This window comes from Lissotriton vulgaris, chromosome 11 (assembly GCF_964263255.1).
Source record: "Lissotriton vulgaris chromosome 11, aLisVul1.2, whole genome shotgun sequence".
Lineage (NCBI taxonomy): Eukaryota > Metazoa > Chordata > Amphibia > Caudata > Salamandridae > Lissotriton > Lissotriton vulgaris.
The window spans coordinates 297980830-298000086 of NC_141699.1; the positions used below are offsets into that span (position 1 = coordinate 297980830).

Sequence of the window (19257 nt, forward strand, 5' to 3'; positions counted from 1 at the left end):
TGTTTTGCACAAGCACTTTAAGAAAATATGCCAAGTACGGTTTGTAATTTTAGATTTTGCATAATAATGTGGGATGTTATTCTAGCCTGAATTTTTTTTCTTCTAAAAATTATATATGCATTAATAATGAGGACATATGTGACATAGGAAGAGACAAACAACTCAAAAAGAATGGTGCATTGGGCAGTTGCACTTTAGTAGAACAGACTGAATCCCTCATAACAGCTCAGATAAGAATCATGTACAATAATACAGTATATGCAATTATATAGCGATGGAAACCCCCTGTAGTCTTTTTTTGCAATATTGGAAAATGTGCGTGCACTTTAACCTAAAGGAACATACTACATAAACATAATATTGAAAAAGAATAGTAAACACGAGGGCGATGGGAGCAACACCTCACCCTAGTTATAGTTTAGGCATCCATACTTGCACTTTAACCCCTTCCCTGTCCATGGTGGACAATTTGGGACATAATGAAGAAATGTCTGAGCAGCCCAATAGTTTTTATTGCAACAGTGACGGGGAAAGGGTTTGTCTCTTTAAATTGACATCCTGTACACTGTAACTCTATGACCCTGGTGAAAGTTACGGCTGAAACGTGTGGGTCTTGTCTGCACTTTGGAGAATATATATATATATATATATATATATATATATATAATATATATATATATATATATTAGATACCAAACATCCGAACGGAAACATCACGGAGGATTTATACACATGCCTTTAAGAGATGTATTGCCCCAAACAAGTCTGCAACGCACTCCTACACGTAGTTATCCCTTGATTATACTTAAACTTTGAAAATAATGTTGTCATTGTTCATATCTTAACCTTTTAACCTTTTGACTTCGATAAGTTCGGTATATCACCTAGCATGTACATTCTAATTAATTCTATTGCACAATGCACTTTTGGTTCCCAGTCTTTAGGGGAGTACGTGGAAGTTTTGACCCTTACAACAAACAAAATAGGTATACACTAGGAACAATCATCTCTGAATAGGAATTGTATCTGAATGATTTTTAGATATTTATATTGAGCATATTATATATTAATTTATGTATATGTGATCTATTTATTTATTAATTCATTTATTTATTAAAAAATGTGCTAGAGATGAAGAGTATAACATCTACACAGATAAATTAGATGTACATGCGGAGTAAGCAAAATAGACTGCACCTAGTAGATCGAAAAGATCTCTTGTCAAACCACTAATCGCACTTTATAAATTATATAGTATGTCAATGTCTAGTACTGCTATGTGTTAATGTTTGAAAGGGTACAGTTCCAAAATCCTAGAGCCATGTCTTGGGTAGTCAGGCCTAAGTATAGGTCTAAGATTGATTTATGAAGAGTACTAGATATTCCCTTGCTTCTGAATCCAAAAAATATTGCATTTTTCCTGAATGAGGGGGAATGTATGTGGTCAGAATTAGTGTATTTTACAAATTACTACGGAGGATGTAGGTGAATACAATTTGCTTTAATCTCATATATTATATATGTTTTCCTCTCCTCCTCAAATTGTATTTGACCACAACACCCGAAATCTGATATTTGAAGTTGTAGTTTAGCTGTGATGTTAGCAGGAGTGAATTTTAATTTTCACACACATTTTTGCACATTATTAGGAAAACAGGAGTTTTCATGGTGTTTGGTTTTTTAGCACGTGACGCAAATAATACCATTTAGACTACTTCCAACTCTAACGCTTAGCATGAATATGAAATAGTTTTGTATTTTTACTCTAAAAAATAATTCTCCCCCAAATCGGTATTTATACAATGATGATATATATTGGGTGTTTTGACAAATTACATTTTGTATTTTGCTGTCCCTAAGGGAGTATGTGTCTTCCAGTTTGAGGATTGATTCAGTCACAGGTTTGAATAGGTTTACATGTACTGTTACTTTAACACCTTGGCTGCTAGGCGTTATCCCCCCCCAGTGCTGGAAATTGCACTTAGGCTATATTCATGACGAGCTCCGCTCGTCATCAGCACAGCTCAACTGTGCATCATGACGAGCTGAGCTCGTCATCAGCATCGAAAGGGTTAAAGGCTGAGGATGCGAAACGCGTTTTGATATTACCAGAATAAAGAACTTTTGAAGCACATACTTTGGGTCCGTGTCCGGATTTGCGGCAGGAGGGGCTCCGTAATGAGCCAGCGCTAGTCACAGTTTGGAACTTTCAATATATATCAAAAGGATGTTGGAACTGAAAAGCTGTGCAGCTTGCTTCCTTACCACGCTGAAACTGGACTGATGAAGAGTGCGAGTCTGAGTGGTAATCTAAAATAAATGCCAATGTTTAAAAAACAATTTTTTTACCTGTTGATGGTGTACTGGGGCAAAGATCCTATAACTTTAGAACTTGACACCTCACTTCCTCCCAACAAGAAACCTTCACTCAATGTCTGCCCATCTGATTAAGGATTAATCAATAAAGATGTTAAACGGAGGCAGATCACTGGATGTACAAATGCAGAGATCTGAACCGAAAAAATGGCTCAGGAAACGAACTACAAGTAGCTCCGCAAAATTATGAAAGCTACACTATTCAGGGGTGTGTTGAAGTCGGCACACAAGAGCCCTAATAATCATAGAATCTTAGACTTGATTACTAACCGTACACAATTGAACTCCAACCTCCCCTTTAAATACAATGTATCGATTTTTGGTTTCATATAGTAAGCATAGAATTGAGGTGATGAGGAACAAATAACAAAATTCCCCAATAAACAGATTTTTAAAAGCACCAAAGCCAGTAAGTCTCACACTTTGCTAATGCTGAGCAGCCTCTGCAATATATGTAGTGTGCATACATATGCCTTGTCCTGCATATGCATGCATACATCATGACGATACAGCAGCATGCTGATTTATGTAAACGAATGTGTCATGTGGAGTAGCCACTATTTTTTTTTTTTACTGTTTCAAGATGGTAGCTGAACATCTTGGATAAGCAAAAATACTAAAATTATTCCCTTAAATGCCCTTTCAGAACGGAGTGGCCTAGCAGAAACTTGGAGCAGCCAGATCTTATTAAAAAGTGTAAAGTAAAAAAAAAAATGGGACAGCAAGTAGCGGGGGATAAAGTAAATGCTGACAAGGAGCTGCGAGTAAAGGGGTCGGGTAGCAATGGGGGGGGGGGGGATTAAAAAAGCCAAATGAAGATCGATAGAGGAAGCAACACACAATGTGAGGAAATTGGGACAAACATAGCACATGAATGCAGTATACAGCAGGAGAAACAGCACACAGGGAAGAGAGTAAGGAAACACATCCACTCATGTAGTGCAAAAAACGAAAGGAAAAAAAGCAGTTCCCCAAACGCAAGTATGGGAATGATGCAAATCATCCATTAAAAATGATAGTTAACACAGGATTCGATTCATCAAATACCTAGGGATACACTTTGGTAATGACCTCAGGAACACTCTAGCCCAAAATGAGAAGCTATTGATAGAAAAAAACAAAGAAACTATTGGAGTCCTGGTCTCTCAAATGTATAACCTGTTGGGGCAGAATAGAAACGATCAAGATGATGATCACCTCAATGATCAATTACCTGCTGAGCATGCTACCACTTCTTACTGACGACTTCCACTGCAAAGTGGATAACCTGATTAGTAAATTCCTATGGCAAGGAAAAAAAGCATGTATAAGTATTAAAAAACTATAGAACATTCCAAACCACTTTCCTAGCAAAACAAGGAACCTACTGGATGTCACCCCCTAAAGGGTACACGCCGGTATGGCTACTAATCGAGCGAGCCATACTAAACAACCTCAACCCACTAGCACATAGCACTGCAAAACTCACCCTGGAGGACAGCTACTAGGGGGATGTGGAAATCCCTTGACGCGTATCTGGACTCCTATGAACCCCTGTGAGACCACTTGGGGTTGGTTGGCTTTATCAAAACGCTGCAAACCCAAACAGACATACTATCTGTTTTTTCCTAGCCACTAACAGATCATTTTTGGCTGTGTTTAATGTACTGGTATAGGAATACGAATTTGTATCAAAATACTTGAATGGCAATGTAAATATGCCCCTGTGGTATCATTTACAAAATGTATAAATGACCACTTGTGATTTCTTTTGAAACTTATCTATACCCACACTACCCTCACTACTCTAACCCCCTCACCTGTCCTCCTTTTCCATGCCCCTCCTTCTTTGGGCAATAAGAATAAGTGTACCATTTTGAGGAATGGATTTTGGAAAATGGGGTGGTGATGGAAGAGTTTCTGAATGATGCAGAATACTCTTACCCAGTCAAGAGATCAGGGCTTGATCCATCACCGTTTTTTAGCTCACTGCACCATCCCAGCTCAGAACCTGGCTACATGCAAATTAGTCTGTTCCTGTCCCAGTGCATGATGGGAACAGGGCAAACCAAACTACCAAGCCAATTCTTATACTGGGAAGGAAACAAGCTTCCGGGGACCGGTTTCTGGCATTTCAGCTGTCGTTGGCCCGGCTTGCTTGAATCCTGATGGTGCAATGAGCAAGGGACTCACGTCTGAGTATACCCTCCCACACTTAGTGTGGACAAAATGGATTTTGGAAAATGGGGTGGTGATGGAAGAGTTTCTGAATGATGCAGAATACTCTTACCCAGTCAAGAGATCAGGGCTTGATCCATCACCGTTTTTTAGCTCACTGCACCATCCCAGCTCAGAACCTGGCTACATGCAAATTAGCCAATTTGAGGAATGTACATGTAATTGATTTGCAATTGAGGATGTGAATTAAAAACACTCAAAAATATAGTGCAAAAGTTTGTAATTTTTCTTGAAATTTCCTTTTTCTGTGCGCAAGAATTTGTTCCAACTGGGCCCCCTTTATATGCAATACAAACCCAAACTAGGCTCATCGCTATAGAACACTTCTTGTAACCTATCTCCACCCTTTCTTTCTTATTCTCTCTCTATCATCCTGATCGTAATCTCCAAGCAAGTCAATGTAAAGGTGTGCAGCTAAAAACGTATACCAATCCACACCAACCAAGCTTGGCTGGTACCTCGTAATGGAAACGCTAATGTACTTGTCTGAAAAAAATTAATAAAATACTTTGAAATGTTAAAATAAAAAATATGATAGCTATGTTCCAGGGACTCCAAGCGAGGAACAAAAATTAAAGAAAAAAAGAAAAAAAAGTAAGAAGATTAGGTTGGCAAAAAAAGCCAATCTGTGATATGCATTAGGCGGATCCAATACCTGCTTCACATATGGGTATTAACTACAAAAGTTTTCTCAACAACTAGCAGCTAAAGCGGTCTCTAAACAAGACCTAGTAAAGACTCCCATCAAGAGCAAGACATGCTTTTTCACTCCTTACAAATTCGTTTTAATCCTAACTTACAAAAGCAGGGAGCAAAACACGTGCAATTTAAATCATATCTGGAACCCAGGCAGTCGCTGTGTAACGGAAGCATACTGAAAAGCAAATAGACCCTGTGGTGTAAGACCAGCAATCAATCTGTGAAGAACACAATAATTCTAGTGAGGATCTGGCCTTTAACCCCTCCCCTGCTGATGACGGAACCGCTCCATCATCAGCCGCGGTAGCGCTGTGCTGATGAAGGAGCAGTTCCGTCATGGCCCGCCCGCCGCTCATGCGCGGCGCGAATTTTGCGCCTGCGCTGAGCGTTCTATTGAGCGGGCGGGGCCATGACGGAACCACTCCGTCATAAGCACAGCGCAACCGACGCTGGTGACCGAGCGGTTCCGTCACCAGCATGCGCCCGACGCATTTCCGCCCGCCCCCTTAGCACTGTGGCGGAATAGCCGCCGCAGTGAAGGAGTTAAAGAAATCAAACAGGGTTTTAGTTACACATAAATGGGTAATGAATGGCTGGCATGTCTGTGCCAGAGTATGTGTGCAGTAAAGCATGTTCCCAAATGTTACCATTGCTTCTTGTGAGAATTTGTAAGGGCTTCTGTAAGGTATAAACATCTACCACCAGATGCCAGGAAGTACGTGTAAATTCGAGCTGTTGTTGGTCTTCTTTGCAACAGTCAAGTTGTTTTTTTGGAGAGGAGGTTTCCAGACTGGACAAGAATACATTGGTGATGCCACACTTCTAATGTCAGTTAACTTTTTCTCCAATGTTCTCACAATGTCCAGTTGTTGCAAAGTGTAACGAGTAAGAATACTGACTGGGACAAAATGACTGGGAGGGGTGTGTTTTAACAGCCCATTCTCAGGCATGCATTGGATTAGAAGAAGCAGCACAGTAAATCAATAAATTGGCAAAATGGAGTGTTACTTGAGGCATGGTACTCATGTCTCAAACTTTAAGGCAAAATAACCCGTCCTTCCAAGTTAAGTCTTCTTACTTCTAAGCCCTTTAGAACCAAATTGCTTTCATTTGCATTAAATAGTAGCCATTATGTTATTGTGCATGACCCTCCTCCTTAAAAAAAAACGCTCTGTTTATTTTAATGCTTATATCCAGATTACAGGGATTTGGAAATGGTGTAACAGAATGCCCCGAGAAGTGAGAGGTTTGTGGCAGATTAAGTTAAAAACCAAACTTCACTAAAGTCTCCAGCAGCCGGATGCTTACATGCAGCATTGCAAGTTAAAGACCTTTTTCACACAGGAACAATGAATATTGAAGCCACAGGCAAGCATCCACTACTAGCTTTAGGCTGTGGCCGAGGACAGTCAAGTACCCCAACCATACAAAGATGTAGCTAAAGTTTCTAGACAGCAGGATGCTTGATGCCAGTAAAGAGTCGTCGTCAGGCTTTATTTGGCTTAAAAAGCCATATAAGCACATAGCAAATTCAACAATTAGCAAACAAACATTTTAAAGCTTCAAGGTTAACAAAAAATTAATATCTAAAAACAAATCTCAAGCGCTATGCATGAAGAGAAAAACCTAAAAATCAGACCACAGAGCCTTTTACTAAGTCAGGTATCTATGTCTAATCCCTAACGCACAGTGAACAAAATTTGCCCAAGCAACACACAGCTACTTAATTGCTGCAAAAAAAGAAAGCTTCCTTATATAATCAGACACTAGATGAACACAAAATAGAACCAAACAGCATGTTTGTGCATAGGAGTAAAGCTGACAAAAAAAAGAATAAAGTGCATTGTGCTTTGAGAGGAAACATTATCGCACGGGCACTTCGGCAGTGTAGAGTTCCAATCAGCCTTTCGAGGAAATGCCACTAAAAAAATGTAACGTGTTAAAATGAAATCTTTTAAGATAGAACCTAAAATGAATTAACACTAGAAACCAATGGCAAATAAAGCTCACAGCCCGGAAACAATTTGATTAGACTACAATTAATGTCGGAGCCCAATTTATCCAATTCCTCCTGATGAAATCTGGATTGCTTTTCCAGTCATCAAAAGAAGACCCGGCAACCTAGAAAGACCTGACTTGTCACTATCAGACGGCCACTACAACCAAGGAACCTAGCAGGAGAACCATTTGAAATCGTCAAAGTTTCCGAAGGTGATTTTGACGTTGGAAATCAGCAATAGGGGGGGAACCTTTTCTTTTTGAAGGAAGGAAAAGCACTTTTGGAGACCTTTTTATAGGCCAGGGCACTATCTGTGGCTTCAGCACTAACAAGCAGTTGTCCAAAGCTGTGAGAGCAAGCATGCAGCAAGAAGGTCAAAGCCTTAAAGCTGGTCTCCAGCATAAACCGGTCTAATCTTGGAGCCTAGCCCAAAGCCTCCCTCGGGGGGAAAAAAAACCTTTGGTGACGCTACTGCCTAACACTGACCAAGACCTACTCGGTCCAGATTATGTAAGTAACAAAGAATCAAGTAGATCTAGTAGTAGAGGGGCAAGCAGTAGTGGAAATCTTGGAAAGCTTTCAAGAACAATGAGTTTCATTTTCTTGTAACATTTACACTGTCCTGGTTACACCTAGAAGGGCGCAGATGCGTATAAAGTAGCATCATGCACTATCATGCCCAACGTAATTGATTTAGGTTGTATGTATTCCTATTTCACATGGAGGACAAACAAATACTGAACGATTTTACGCACATAATAAAGGCAGTTTTCAACGGTAGCAGTTCGAATGAATCAAGAAAAAAAAACAATATTTCACGTTTTCTTCTCACCGCAGTGAAGGAACAAACCAGGCTGCAGCTGATACAAAAACACCTATTCCCACCTGACAGCATGCAAACGAGTCTTCGATATGGTGCCAGGCTGCCTCCGGAAAAGAGCTCACCCAAGCATATTGTGAGCTCTCAGTCTGATGGGCGCTCGCAGAACTGGGAGCCTCCCCACGTCGTTGCTACAGTACCCAACAGACATAATTAAAGCCCTCAATAATGCTTTTTAATTTAACTTGGTTACTTAGCTGCCGGGTTAATAAGTCTCAATAATGCACATCTGACTGCCAGGTAAATTAAAGACTGTAAAAGGCCTCTTAAGCACCGTCAATAAAATACTCTCATAGATAGTGCCGTCCAACTTTCAAGACCTTGTGGGCGCAGTATGTACGTAAACTGTTTTCTTCCCTGTAGACCACTCAAATTCAACGAGGAATATAAAAACACATGACTTTTCCAAAGCAGCAAGAATGCAAAAAAATAAAATATTCATAATTCTACATGCGGTATAAAGTAAACATTTGTTCTGCGTACCTTGAATTATAAAGCGAGCCGACAAAACGTAAAAGAATACCGGGCCGCCAGAAGACCAATCTTGCAACAACAGGGCTTTAGAACCATATTACCACCCTTGATTATCAAACAATCCCGAATAAAGTGATACATGCTCCATTTTAAATAGACTTCCTCAGTGAAAGTAGGGGTTTTCTTTTAAAAGCATGGGCTTTTGCAGAGGATGAGGCCAAAATAAAAAACAGTGCCTTATCAAGAGTTTAGTTTCATGGTGCTCTCTTTCATCTGCCTTGAATTTGCAAGCAATGCTTGGAAGTTGCCAAAGTTAATATCAAGATATTAATATACCACCTCTTAGTGGGATTAGGTTTAAACCCAAATGTGAGCACAGGTGCATAAGGAACTGGTGAATCACCAATGGTCACGCCCAAAGGAGCCAGTATTGGTGGTCACTGGCGCCCAGACCCCTGCGGTGGAGGAGAGTAGAGGTGTGGCGTTTAATCTGGTCCATGAGTCAAATAAGAATTTTTTTCCCTTGGGACTCATAGTAGCTTTGGTTCCCTCTACCTTTGGTGTGAAGGGGGCACTCTCTTCTATTTCTGGAGTTAAATATGGTACAACCTGTTGAATGCTGAAAATCACTATCCTTCTGCACTGCAAGGGAAAGACAGCTCAGGGAGACAAAGGGTAGCATTTTCAGCACTGGACTCTCTCTGCTCACTATTACCAGGTGTTGCCTTCCCACTTTAAAGAACTTCAAAAGGTGTTTGGTTCATTAGAATAAAGGCTGCTTCAGAGCCTCACAAATAGCTGAAGTTGAAAGTCATCTCCGACTCTTCTCAGACCGTTAGCATTAAAACTTTTCAATGAGTGAAACATGTTGAGCCTATCAATTTAAACAACCCTTTTTATTAGGTCTTCCCTCCTAGAAAGCACGTATTCTAGGCTTACCAGGAAACATACAGGGGCTTGGTGTCAGTCTGTTGATTGGCTTTTCTGTCACTCAGGCACTTGCTTCTTATTCGATGTCTTGCCTTGTCCATCTTGTGAATATCCCTCCCCTGAAGCATTTCCAATTTACTGATATCCTTCCACTACTCACTTTCAGGGACCTATTTACTTCTTTTGTCTTAAATCACCTTGAATACATGTGTCTTCTAGCTCTCTCCCTAGTGTAATTCGCTTCTCCCACTCTGCAAACATATTGCTGTTGCTCATCCATGTAACTTTAACCCAGCCACTCCACATTGCTCTCTGATCCACTGCTTCTACTCCTCAGCCTCACGCATCCATGTTGCTTCTCTGTGCCTTTATTCTTTCTCACTTACTGCTTCCCATGTGTGCTCCTTCACCTGCCCACTCCACATTATTCTTTCATCTGTTGCTTCTCCTCACCCTCCAGTATTGTTCTCCCCTTGTGTTGGTTCCCCTACCCCTCCAACAACATGGCTTGCCCATCACCATATTGCGTCCCCCATCCCCTGAATTGCTCCTACCTCGAGCCCTCCGTGTAGCTTCCCCATCCCCACAGGTGCTTTAATTAAAGAACAAGCATTGGCAATGCCAACAGTTTGGGCTTTAGGGAGATGCTGTATGGTAATGTGAAGCAACACAATTATGGAGCCTGGGAATAGATTATAATTTGTGTGGAAGCAAATCACTGTAGAATATTGGTGTTGGTTGAAATATAAGGTGACCACCGCACTGTCAACCCAGAACAAAAAATATGTATGGGTTAATTATCCCCCTTCTCCAATCTGTGTTGCTGCCAAGGAAACACAACATAAATTATCGAGCAATCCAAGGGCTCTTTAATAGCATTCAAATGCCATGTGGGTGCCCCTTAAAGTTCAAGTTTAGGTAGCTGGGATAAATAAATAAAATGATCACAGCTGCACGGAGGGCAAGCACTTTTTAGAGGAAGCACCCAACTTCTACCAAATCAAAACATGTACTCCTGGCTCCCAGCATGTGGGCAGAACTAAAGCTTCACTCTAGTGATGCTCATAATTGTCTGGCAACAGTTGCGCTGGGAAGCCAGACCATTTAAAAAAAAAAAAAATGGTGCCATTTTGTAGGCACGGGTTCCTACAAAATGAAGTTCTGCCGCTTGATATTGCTTTCTTTTTTTAATGTTAATTTCCTTTAACCATGCCGCACAACATTAAGGATGCTGTACAGTGTGGCAAAAAAATGTTTAAAATGCAAATAGGTCCCCAAGGCAAGAGATACTGGCTTTGCCAATGCTTATTAAAAGTAAAAACCAAGTTTAGCCTTCCCCCTGATATAGTACGTCATTTAAAGGCTGAGCTACCACATAATATGTTGAAAAGATATGTGATTTTACAAAAACGAAACTTCCATTTGTCAAAACACAGACATGATTACAAAACTCCGAGAACCCTAGATGGAAGACTGCACTTGTGGCCCATGGCACACTTTCTTGAGAGTAACCCAAATACATTAATTTTGACATGATACATCAAGTATATTAATGAGTTCCCTCTATAAAGGATACAAGCATATGAGTGTTTTAGTGCATGGCAGTTAGTGTGCAAGGTTTATAAGAAGTCATTATTTTAGGTAAGCATGTTCATGGTTTCAGTTATTTGTTGATACTTTAAAGCAAGTAAAAAAAGTGATAGGAACATACTTTACATATGAATAGGTATACTGTGTATATATTTACACGGATATATACTAGACATCTAGTGAAGTTTTAAACTCCATCAAATAATATGTTTTTAGGGTTTAAAGATTTCTTCCTATAACAAAGGGATACCATTGCATATCGTCTAGGTTAATTTTTCCCCATTTTCAATGTGCAAAGCAGAAGAGATTGGCAGCCAAGCGATGGTTTACTGGTGCTATAGCAAATCAATATATTTGGTGGTTTGGACATGTTTTAGGGGACAGTGGGGTGTTGCCATTTCAAATGAAAATTGGATTAATGGGTAAGAGCACCCTGCATGACACACAAGGTGTACTGCTTCAATTCAGCTCATATTACATGGTACAGGCCTCACCAATATTTTGCTGAACCTGGTTCCTATGGCCACACATTGCCAATTGTGAGTCAGGATGAGTTTTAAAGAGCTCTGAATTTACTAAGAGAGATTAGATTCACAGTGCCCAATGTTTAAAGGTTAAACACATTCTTTTATAAGATTGCCTCTACAATCGGAGCAAATTTCAAACTTTCCAGGATCTGTGAGCGATTCTTGGCCAGCTGTTTAACATGTGGTCCATGACACCTACTCGAGGGCTTCTATGACCGTTGAAATATTAACACCAGATTAATAAAGTAAATATGGAGGTAAAAAATGGCAAATTGTAAATGTTCATTCGCTTCGATTCTTGGCATTTGAAATTGAAGGTAAAAAAGTAGTGGTCCCTAACTTGACTTGTTGGAGCGGCACAAGTACAGCAAAAAAACAAATATGGACGATTGGAGGCCTGAATTGAAGTACTGGTGAAGAACAACAAGAGGAGAGCATACATTAGGCGCAAACAGGCAGATGTTAGAGTCAAGCATAATATTTCTTCTTTTCGAAATAAAACAAAATTCTGATACGCTCCAATCTTTCCACTGAAATTAATTAACTATTTTTGCACTCTGAATTAAACAAAATATTTTATGTGTGTATTTGTTTTACGTACGTGTGTATCTGTATTATCGTGTATTGTTTCGAGGATCAAGTCGTTTAGGGCAATGGGAGAGGGGAGTAAATTTAGGAATAGTTTTAATATGACGGAGCTAGGCAATACAATAGGTGGTCTCTACTGAGTAATATGTACACAGTAACGACAGCAGTGAAATCGAAATTTTGATTTGGATTGCATGTACAATTGTATACAAATGTGTAATCAATGTCAGATCAGCGTTGTCACTACTGTAATCATACCACGGTCGCCTATATGTGTTTATATACAAAAAGGAATACGTGGTACAATGTGCACGGAGAAACTTAATCAGAAAATCAATAAAAATCTGTGTTAAAAAAATACATCGTTTAGGCCAGTGGTTCTCTGCTTCCAGTAGTAATTCACAAGTCCACTGAACCCAAAAGGTTAAAAAGCACTGCATTCTATAACAGTATTATGATTTCACATTGCACTACAAACCACTGCAGACCGGCAAAGTAGTAACTGTAAATCAAGTAGGCTCCTTGTCACATGAAATCTCGCTGCCGATTATGCATGTGACATTTTCAAAACAACGTGAAAGCTAGAGTATACACAAGGAAAATAAATACGTTCTTAAACATCAAACCACTCGAGTAGTCCACGGCTCTGTTTTGAGTCTTTCCTTTACCTTAAGCTACCTCCATCCTGTCCCCTATGAAGCAGAATAAAGTTGTGCTCCAGGCCCTGAACTGTTGTTCGTGCTGCGGTGGTGCAACGCAAATGCGAAAAGCAGATATTTATTGGTGTTATGCCAACATTTCACAGAATTGCACTCCTAGTTCTGAGGGTTAGGATGGCTTTATTCTTGCCAGTGGTGCACCGAGCTACTTGGGGGGGGTTAAAAGCCCCACTGCCCAGCCTGGTGTAGGAGACAGAGCACATGCCTGACACAGGGGAGGAGGTAGGGTAGCCTCCCCAGCACAAAAGTCACAGCCTGGGGAGCCTGTCCTATGAAAGAACGCGGTCTAAGCCCCGCGCCGCCCGCCCAGCCTGATTAACAGCTGTACGAGGCTGAGCGCAGCCTGCAAACACTCCCAGCACACGTAGTGTTTACTTCAGCTTTGTGAGGCACAGACCCAGCCTTCAGGGGCCGCCCACTCTCACGCGTTCTGTCTGCTAAGCAGTTCCTCCCGCCTGCCGTAAAACAAGATTTTTGTAACCGTGTTACGGGAGGCAAAGATCATTTCTGCGGGCATTTAAAAACAAAACGTGCGCGTGCCTGTATAGAGAATGTTGCGCCCTCAAAATAAATAAATAAAAAAAACCCGCGCCCGATCACAAAGGAATTCTGCGCACTGAGAAAATGGTGTATCTGCTGCGGTAAAACGCAAGTCCATCCATTTCCGTGACACAAATGGGGACAGCCCGCGCATGCTTCGACTGGCTGGCCCTACGCAGGGTATAAAGGCGGGGTTGCACGTGCACTGGACACCACACGGAACTATAAATATAACCGTGGACAGTGTTTCCACCGCACCCGGGCGGGCTCGGCGGTTAACAACTGTAAACACTGAGCGAGGGACTGGAGCCCGGGGTACAACGGAGGACGCAGCCAGCGAGAACACCACTTCCGAAAAACAAAACAATCAGGGCGAGTCAAAAGGTAGCGCCGCAGTTGAGATTACTCATGCTGAAATTGTGCAGAGATGTGGAATTTGGGACTGGCTCATACTTCTGCGGTGGCATAAAATATAATCAACAGAGGACGAAAAGTGCCAAATAATCCCTGCGCTATCCAAACGGAGCCATACATTAGACACACATTCCTGTAAACAGGAGCCGATCAAGAAATAAACGAAATGCTATTCTTTGCTGGACAGATCTGCCTCGGAGAAACCGTGAAATGATAACAATATAGATGTTTGTTTTCAAAAAGGGAAGTGCGGAGCGTTCTCCCAGCACATGCACCGCCATCAGACGTGCTGCGACTGGCAGGGTGCTTGCGTAACCTGCCCCCACTTACAGATGCTTTAACACACAAATGCCTCTTCCCATGCTGGTAATGACAATCACACGAGCGTGTTGGCACGGCCGTCCCTCCCCGCCCCCACCGCTCAGATCAGAGCAGCTCCTGCAGCCGCGCACACGGGGTGCAAGACTGATCGCTCCGCCCCGGGGAACTGGGACACATGGGAGTGGAGGCTGGGGCCGGCAATCCCAGAGCAGGCAGCACTGGCAGAGCAAGCTTCCCTCCCGGTGCTCAGATTTCCGAGGAAGCACTGGGTAATGATACGGGCAAGGGCCTCCCCCGTGTGAGCAGCACACATGGGAATTACAGGCTGCAAATGGTGTTATTTGCCCATCGCAGTGAGGATGTTTTCAGCAGCGATAGCGCTGCCAGTAGAAGCTGACAGTCTTTACGAGGCAGTTCTCCTTCTACAAGGGCTACCTCCACCTACATGTGACTATTCATAGGGGATAACGCCATCTAGGAAGGGACACTTAGCTGCAAGCTCAAAGCGATGTTCGTATATGGGGACTTGTTAAATTGTTGCAATGTGATTGAGTCACAAATCAGAACATTATCACAGATAGGGTCTGAACACATGTAAGTTGCGCTGGACCTCCCTGGAACTCGGAGGCGACTTATTTCCACCAAAACAGTTCCCATGGAAGCCACATCTGCAACCCACAGCGTCATAACCACATTCAACAATACTAAGTTAGCTCATGGGGAGCCACATGGGGTAACCAAGCACCAACAAAAACAATTCCACATGAAATACATTACAAACCCACACATTTTCAAGGCAATGAAGGGTTACATAAATACATTCCATTCTTTATGGATTGGCTCCTTCTGAGCAAAACATACCTCTATGGAAAATCTCCAAATACTTGCACCAATCCCACCAGCCAGATAGATCATCAACCTTCACTCTAGATTCGTAAATTATACATGTTCACATAAACTGTGTGTCTGACTTTCACCCCACACTCTAAAGAAAATGTGCAACCTCCTCTGCGGTTTATCCTAAAACAGCTGTTCACTGTGTCATCCAGACACTCATCCTCATAAGTCCAACATTCTGCAACCTCCACTGGCTTCCCATGATTGCAAGAATCCAATTAAATCTACTGCCTTGACCTTAAAGTCATCCATTATCTCCCTAACATACCTACCTTTCGCTGGCAGTCTAAAGGGGGTCTCAGAAGTTATAAAATCTATCTCGAAATCCCCAAATTTAGAACATCTCCAGCAAGAAAACAGTCCTTCTGTGGTGCAACCAGCAGAGTCCGAAACTGTGCCTCCCAATATCGAAACCCTGACCCTGCTCACCACCTTTTATAATTAGCTGAAGGACCACCTCGTAAGGCAGTACTTATGTGAACTCAGCAAAGGTTCTTAGGGATCTACAGCAAACATGTAACAGCTACAAATTATCTAACTTCTTTCATCATATTCCCATAATCAATGCAACCTATATCATGCTCTTTTATTTAATATTGTAAATCTTCCCCAACACCCATCCGTAAAAGTGCACATTATAAAACCGTTAAATAAAACCAAATGCCTTATCAGAGTGGCACCACCACTGGCGAAACCCCTTCCCATGAGGGATACTTTCAAAACAAGCATTTCTTTTTCGATGAAATTCCCAAGAGAAGGTCCTCCCTCATGAGCGCCAGTTCTCAGTTCATAACTGAATCCCCATCATGGACAACCATTACTCTGATGTTGGTACCACTCATCAAAGTAGGGGCTCCATTTCATGAAAAGTAGTCATGCAAATTACTAGTCAAAAACAAGTTTCTACAGCCACAAGTCAATAAAAATAGTCACAATTACCAAGACATGCTTAGCACAAGTTTACAATTCCTCTTAGCTTAGTAATGAATTGCAGCGTTGGGACAACTTGCTATTACTTTTACAGGACAAAGCATTATCTAATACTTTTTGCTCTATGTCTACTATGGCCAACTCTTAGACTGATTAACTTGTAAAAAGTTAGCAAGGCTACTTCTTGTTTAACTCCTCTTAGCTAAGTAACGAATGGCAGCGTTGAGACAACCTACTTTCCACTACTTTTACACAACAATAATTAACTAGTGTTTTTTGCTCTTTGTCTACTAAGGACATCTCTTAGACAGATGAACTTGTGCAAAGTTGACAAGGTTAGTTTCTGTTGAATACAAAAAGGAAAGTATCCAAACTGATGTAAAAACGCAAAGATTCACAGGAGGTTGTAGTAATAGCACTTTAAAAACACATTCAATACACTCACGGGAGCGCCTAGGCTTGCGTGTAATGGCAATTCACTGCAGAGGTCCACATCTCCCCCAGCACTCAGATGAATGTGTAAGGGAGACTGATCTTTGCCACAGCAGTCATAGCCAGATGCTCCTCGGTGGGTACTCCACAACAGCTACAGGGGCACTTACAGCAACCTTAAGGTTGCGGTCACTAACTGGATAGGCCACACTGAACAGGAACCATTCCTAACAATCTGGACAGTCACCCATTTGTTGCAGCTAGCAGGTGCAATGAGTGTAGCATGTTGCCCCAGGTGAGTGCCTCAAAATCTGCTGATAATGGTAAACATGGGAGCCTATGGAGCAGCAACATACCATCAAACAAGAGTATTAGAATACCTCAGGATAACATTTTTGCAGCCTCACTTCAAAGCAAACAAGTTTGAAGTCCCAGTGCCACTTTCGGAAACCTCACTCTCCCATCAACAAAAGCAGGTAATAATCACTGCCAGCTCAAGCAAACAAGTCAGCGTACCACTGATGGCCGAGAAATACATGTCAGCACCTCAACAGACACCTTAGGAAAACAGGCTAGAAACACCCACTGACCTCAGGAGAAGTAAGCCTTCTCGCTGACATCTCATGACTAAGGCCAGTACTGTCATTGATGCCGGAGGACTCCAACTCGGCATTGGCACGAATACCCGAGGTTCACAGGTCAGCAATAACAACATAAGGACTACAGGTCAGAACTCCCACTGATGCCTCGGAAGTACTTGTCAGCCTTGACACCCGGGAGAACGGGGCAGCACTGACACCTCGAGAGTAGAGTACAGCTCAACCTTTGCACTGACACCTTAAGAGAAGAGATCAGTTCACTGTCTTTGACACCCCGGGACAACCGGACAGAGGACACGTTACTCAATTTACATACATAGCTCAGAGCCAAATCACAAGCCGGAGCTTCAATAACAACAGGAAATAGACAACAACCAACCCACTTACTTACACACACAGTCACATCAGCAGAACAGGTAATAGCTCAGATCTCAAGATAAACATGAGAGATCATCAAACACACGGGTAACACGTTAAAAAAAGAATGCTGCTCAATACTTCAAAGGTCACCACTGCAGCTCTCACAATTACCCGGGGCAGGTGATTACACTCTGGAGGAGCTCTCTCCCATCCCCTGCCAGTAAGGTGATGCACTGCCCTCTTCCGCAAGGCTGCCACACATGGCAACATCTATAGAGATCCCTTACCAGCGACAAGAGGATGCCGTGCCTCCTCTCGCCTCCAGCGCCCCCTCGCAATGAAAGGAGGCTGCAGTGCCCCGGAGGCTGCTGTCTGCGGGGCCTCCCCCTTGCTCCTCTCAGCAGTGAGAAAGGGATGGTGCAAATTCCAACCAATCTCATGTGCCACCCTCACCAGTGAGAGGCGTCTGTAGGGTCAGCACCTTCCCAGGTAGCCAACAACTGGCCCCCACCCATGTCTCGAGTGATTACCCGCCTCCTCCCCTGCAGTGCCCTCCTCCCACGGCTACCCACACCGCTCACCAGTGAGAAGAGGTTACAGTGGCAGTCCTCCAAGCTGGCCCCGTTCGCCCCCCAGTTCCCCGCCGCGCTCATGGTCCGCTCCACGGCCGCCCCGGTTGCGACTGTCTGTATTCAGAGGAAGGGGCCGTCCGAGTGAGCGACGCCGCACGTCACGTGCTGACATCACACGGCCTTGTCATTGCGCACGCGCCAGTCCGCCTTTGGTTGAAGACGGCTGTGGCGCGAGCGAGCTGTTTGAGAGGTTATTAAAGTTGCGAGCATGGGATTGAAACAGAAGCACTTTTACATCCAACCTAATACCCTGATTGAGACAGAAAAGTCCGGATTTTTTTATGGCAGAAAAAAGTTACGATTTTAAATTTCTCCTTTTTAAATAAACCTGCTCATCTCTCAGCAGGGGCGCAACAACCATTGGCCTAAAGAGACTGAAATTGAAGCAAAGGTATCTCAGATTTCATCTATAGTTAATATTTTAGCACTTAAACATGGCAACATTTGCCACAGCAAGTGCTGGATAAAGCTTGTTATAATATATGTGTTATATATTGGCAGGGCACGAGTCGGGGTACCACGCGGGTGGACGGCATCCCCCCACTTATATCTGAGGGTTTTTCAGGGTGGACGCCGTCCACCCTGCTAAATCAAAACCGCGTCCATCATACCATTACAAAATGGGAGCGCGGCGCGCACAAATTAAACAAAGCATTTTTGTGCTTTCCTGCAATTAGCTCCTTTGCTTTTTCGGAGCGAGTGACCCCCTTGACTCTGCTGCGATTGTCCTCACACGGCCATCACGCCACGGTGACCCCCATCACCCACACTGAATCCGCACTGCTCTGAAGGGCCGAGGCTCCCTTCTGTTTATTTACTGCTGTGGGAAGCAACTTCCGAGCTAGTGCACTGAAGTTTGAAAAACGGCGCTTTTTCGGAAACTTCTCTTTCGATATCCTATCCTGGGCCAGTGCAGCAGCCTGCTGAGTTAATTTTAGCTTAATGATATGGCTTTCCTTGCTATCATGCGCTCTAATCTGTACTGCACATCAATTATTTATTTACTTAGTTTTGTGTGTATTTATCGTGGTGTACGTGCAGTTTAAGTCTTTTATGGAGTGTATACCAACTGAGCAATATTCAGCGACAAAAACCAATGCAGTAAAAAACGCTGGTGTCCTTTTTAGTAGTAT

At 42.6% G+C, this 19257-nt stretch overlaps 1 protein-coding gene across 1 annotated transcript in view; it reads right to left on the reverse strand.

Moving 5' to 3' along the window:
• Positions 1-18203, reverse strand: part of MED13L (mediator complex subunit 13L) — a 1083173-nt gene extending 1064970 nt beyond the window's left edge. The window contains exon 1 of the mRNA XM_086943260.1: positions 18074-18203. Within this exon, the coding sequence (XP_086799386.1) occupies positions 18074-18145 (72 nt within the window). The 5' untranslated portion in view covers positions 18146-18203. The remainder of the gene's footprint in view (positions 1-18073) is intronic.
• Between the last annotated feature and the right edge of the window lie 1054 nt (positions 18204-19257).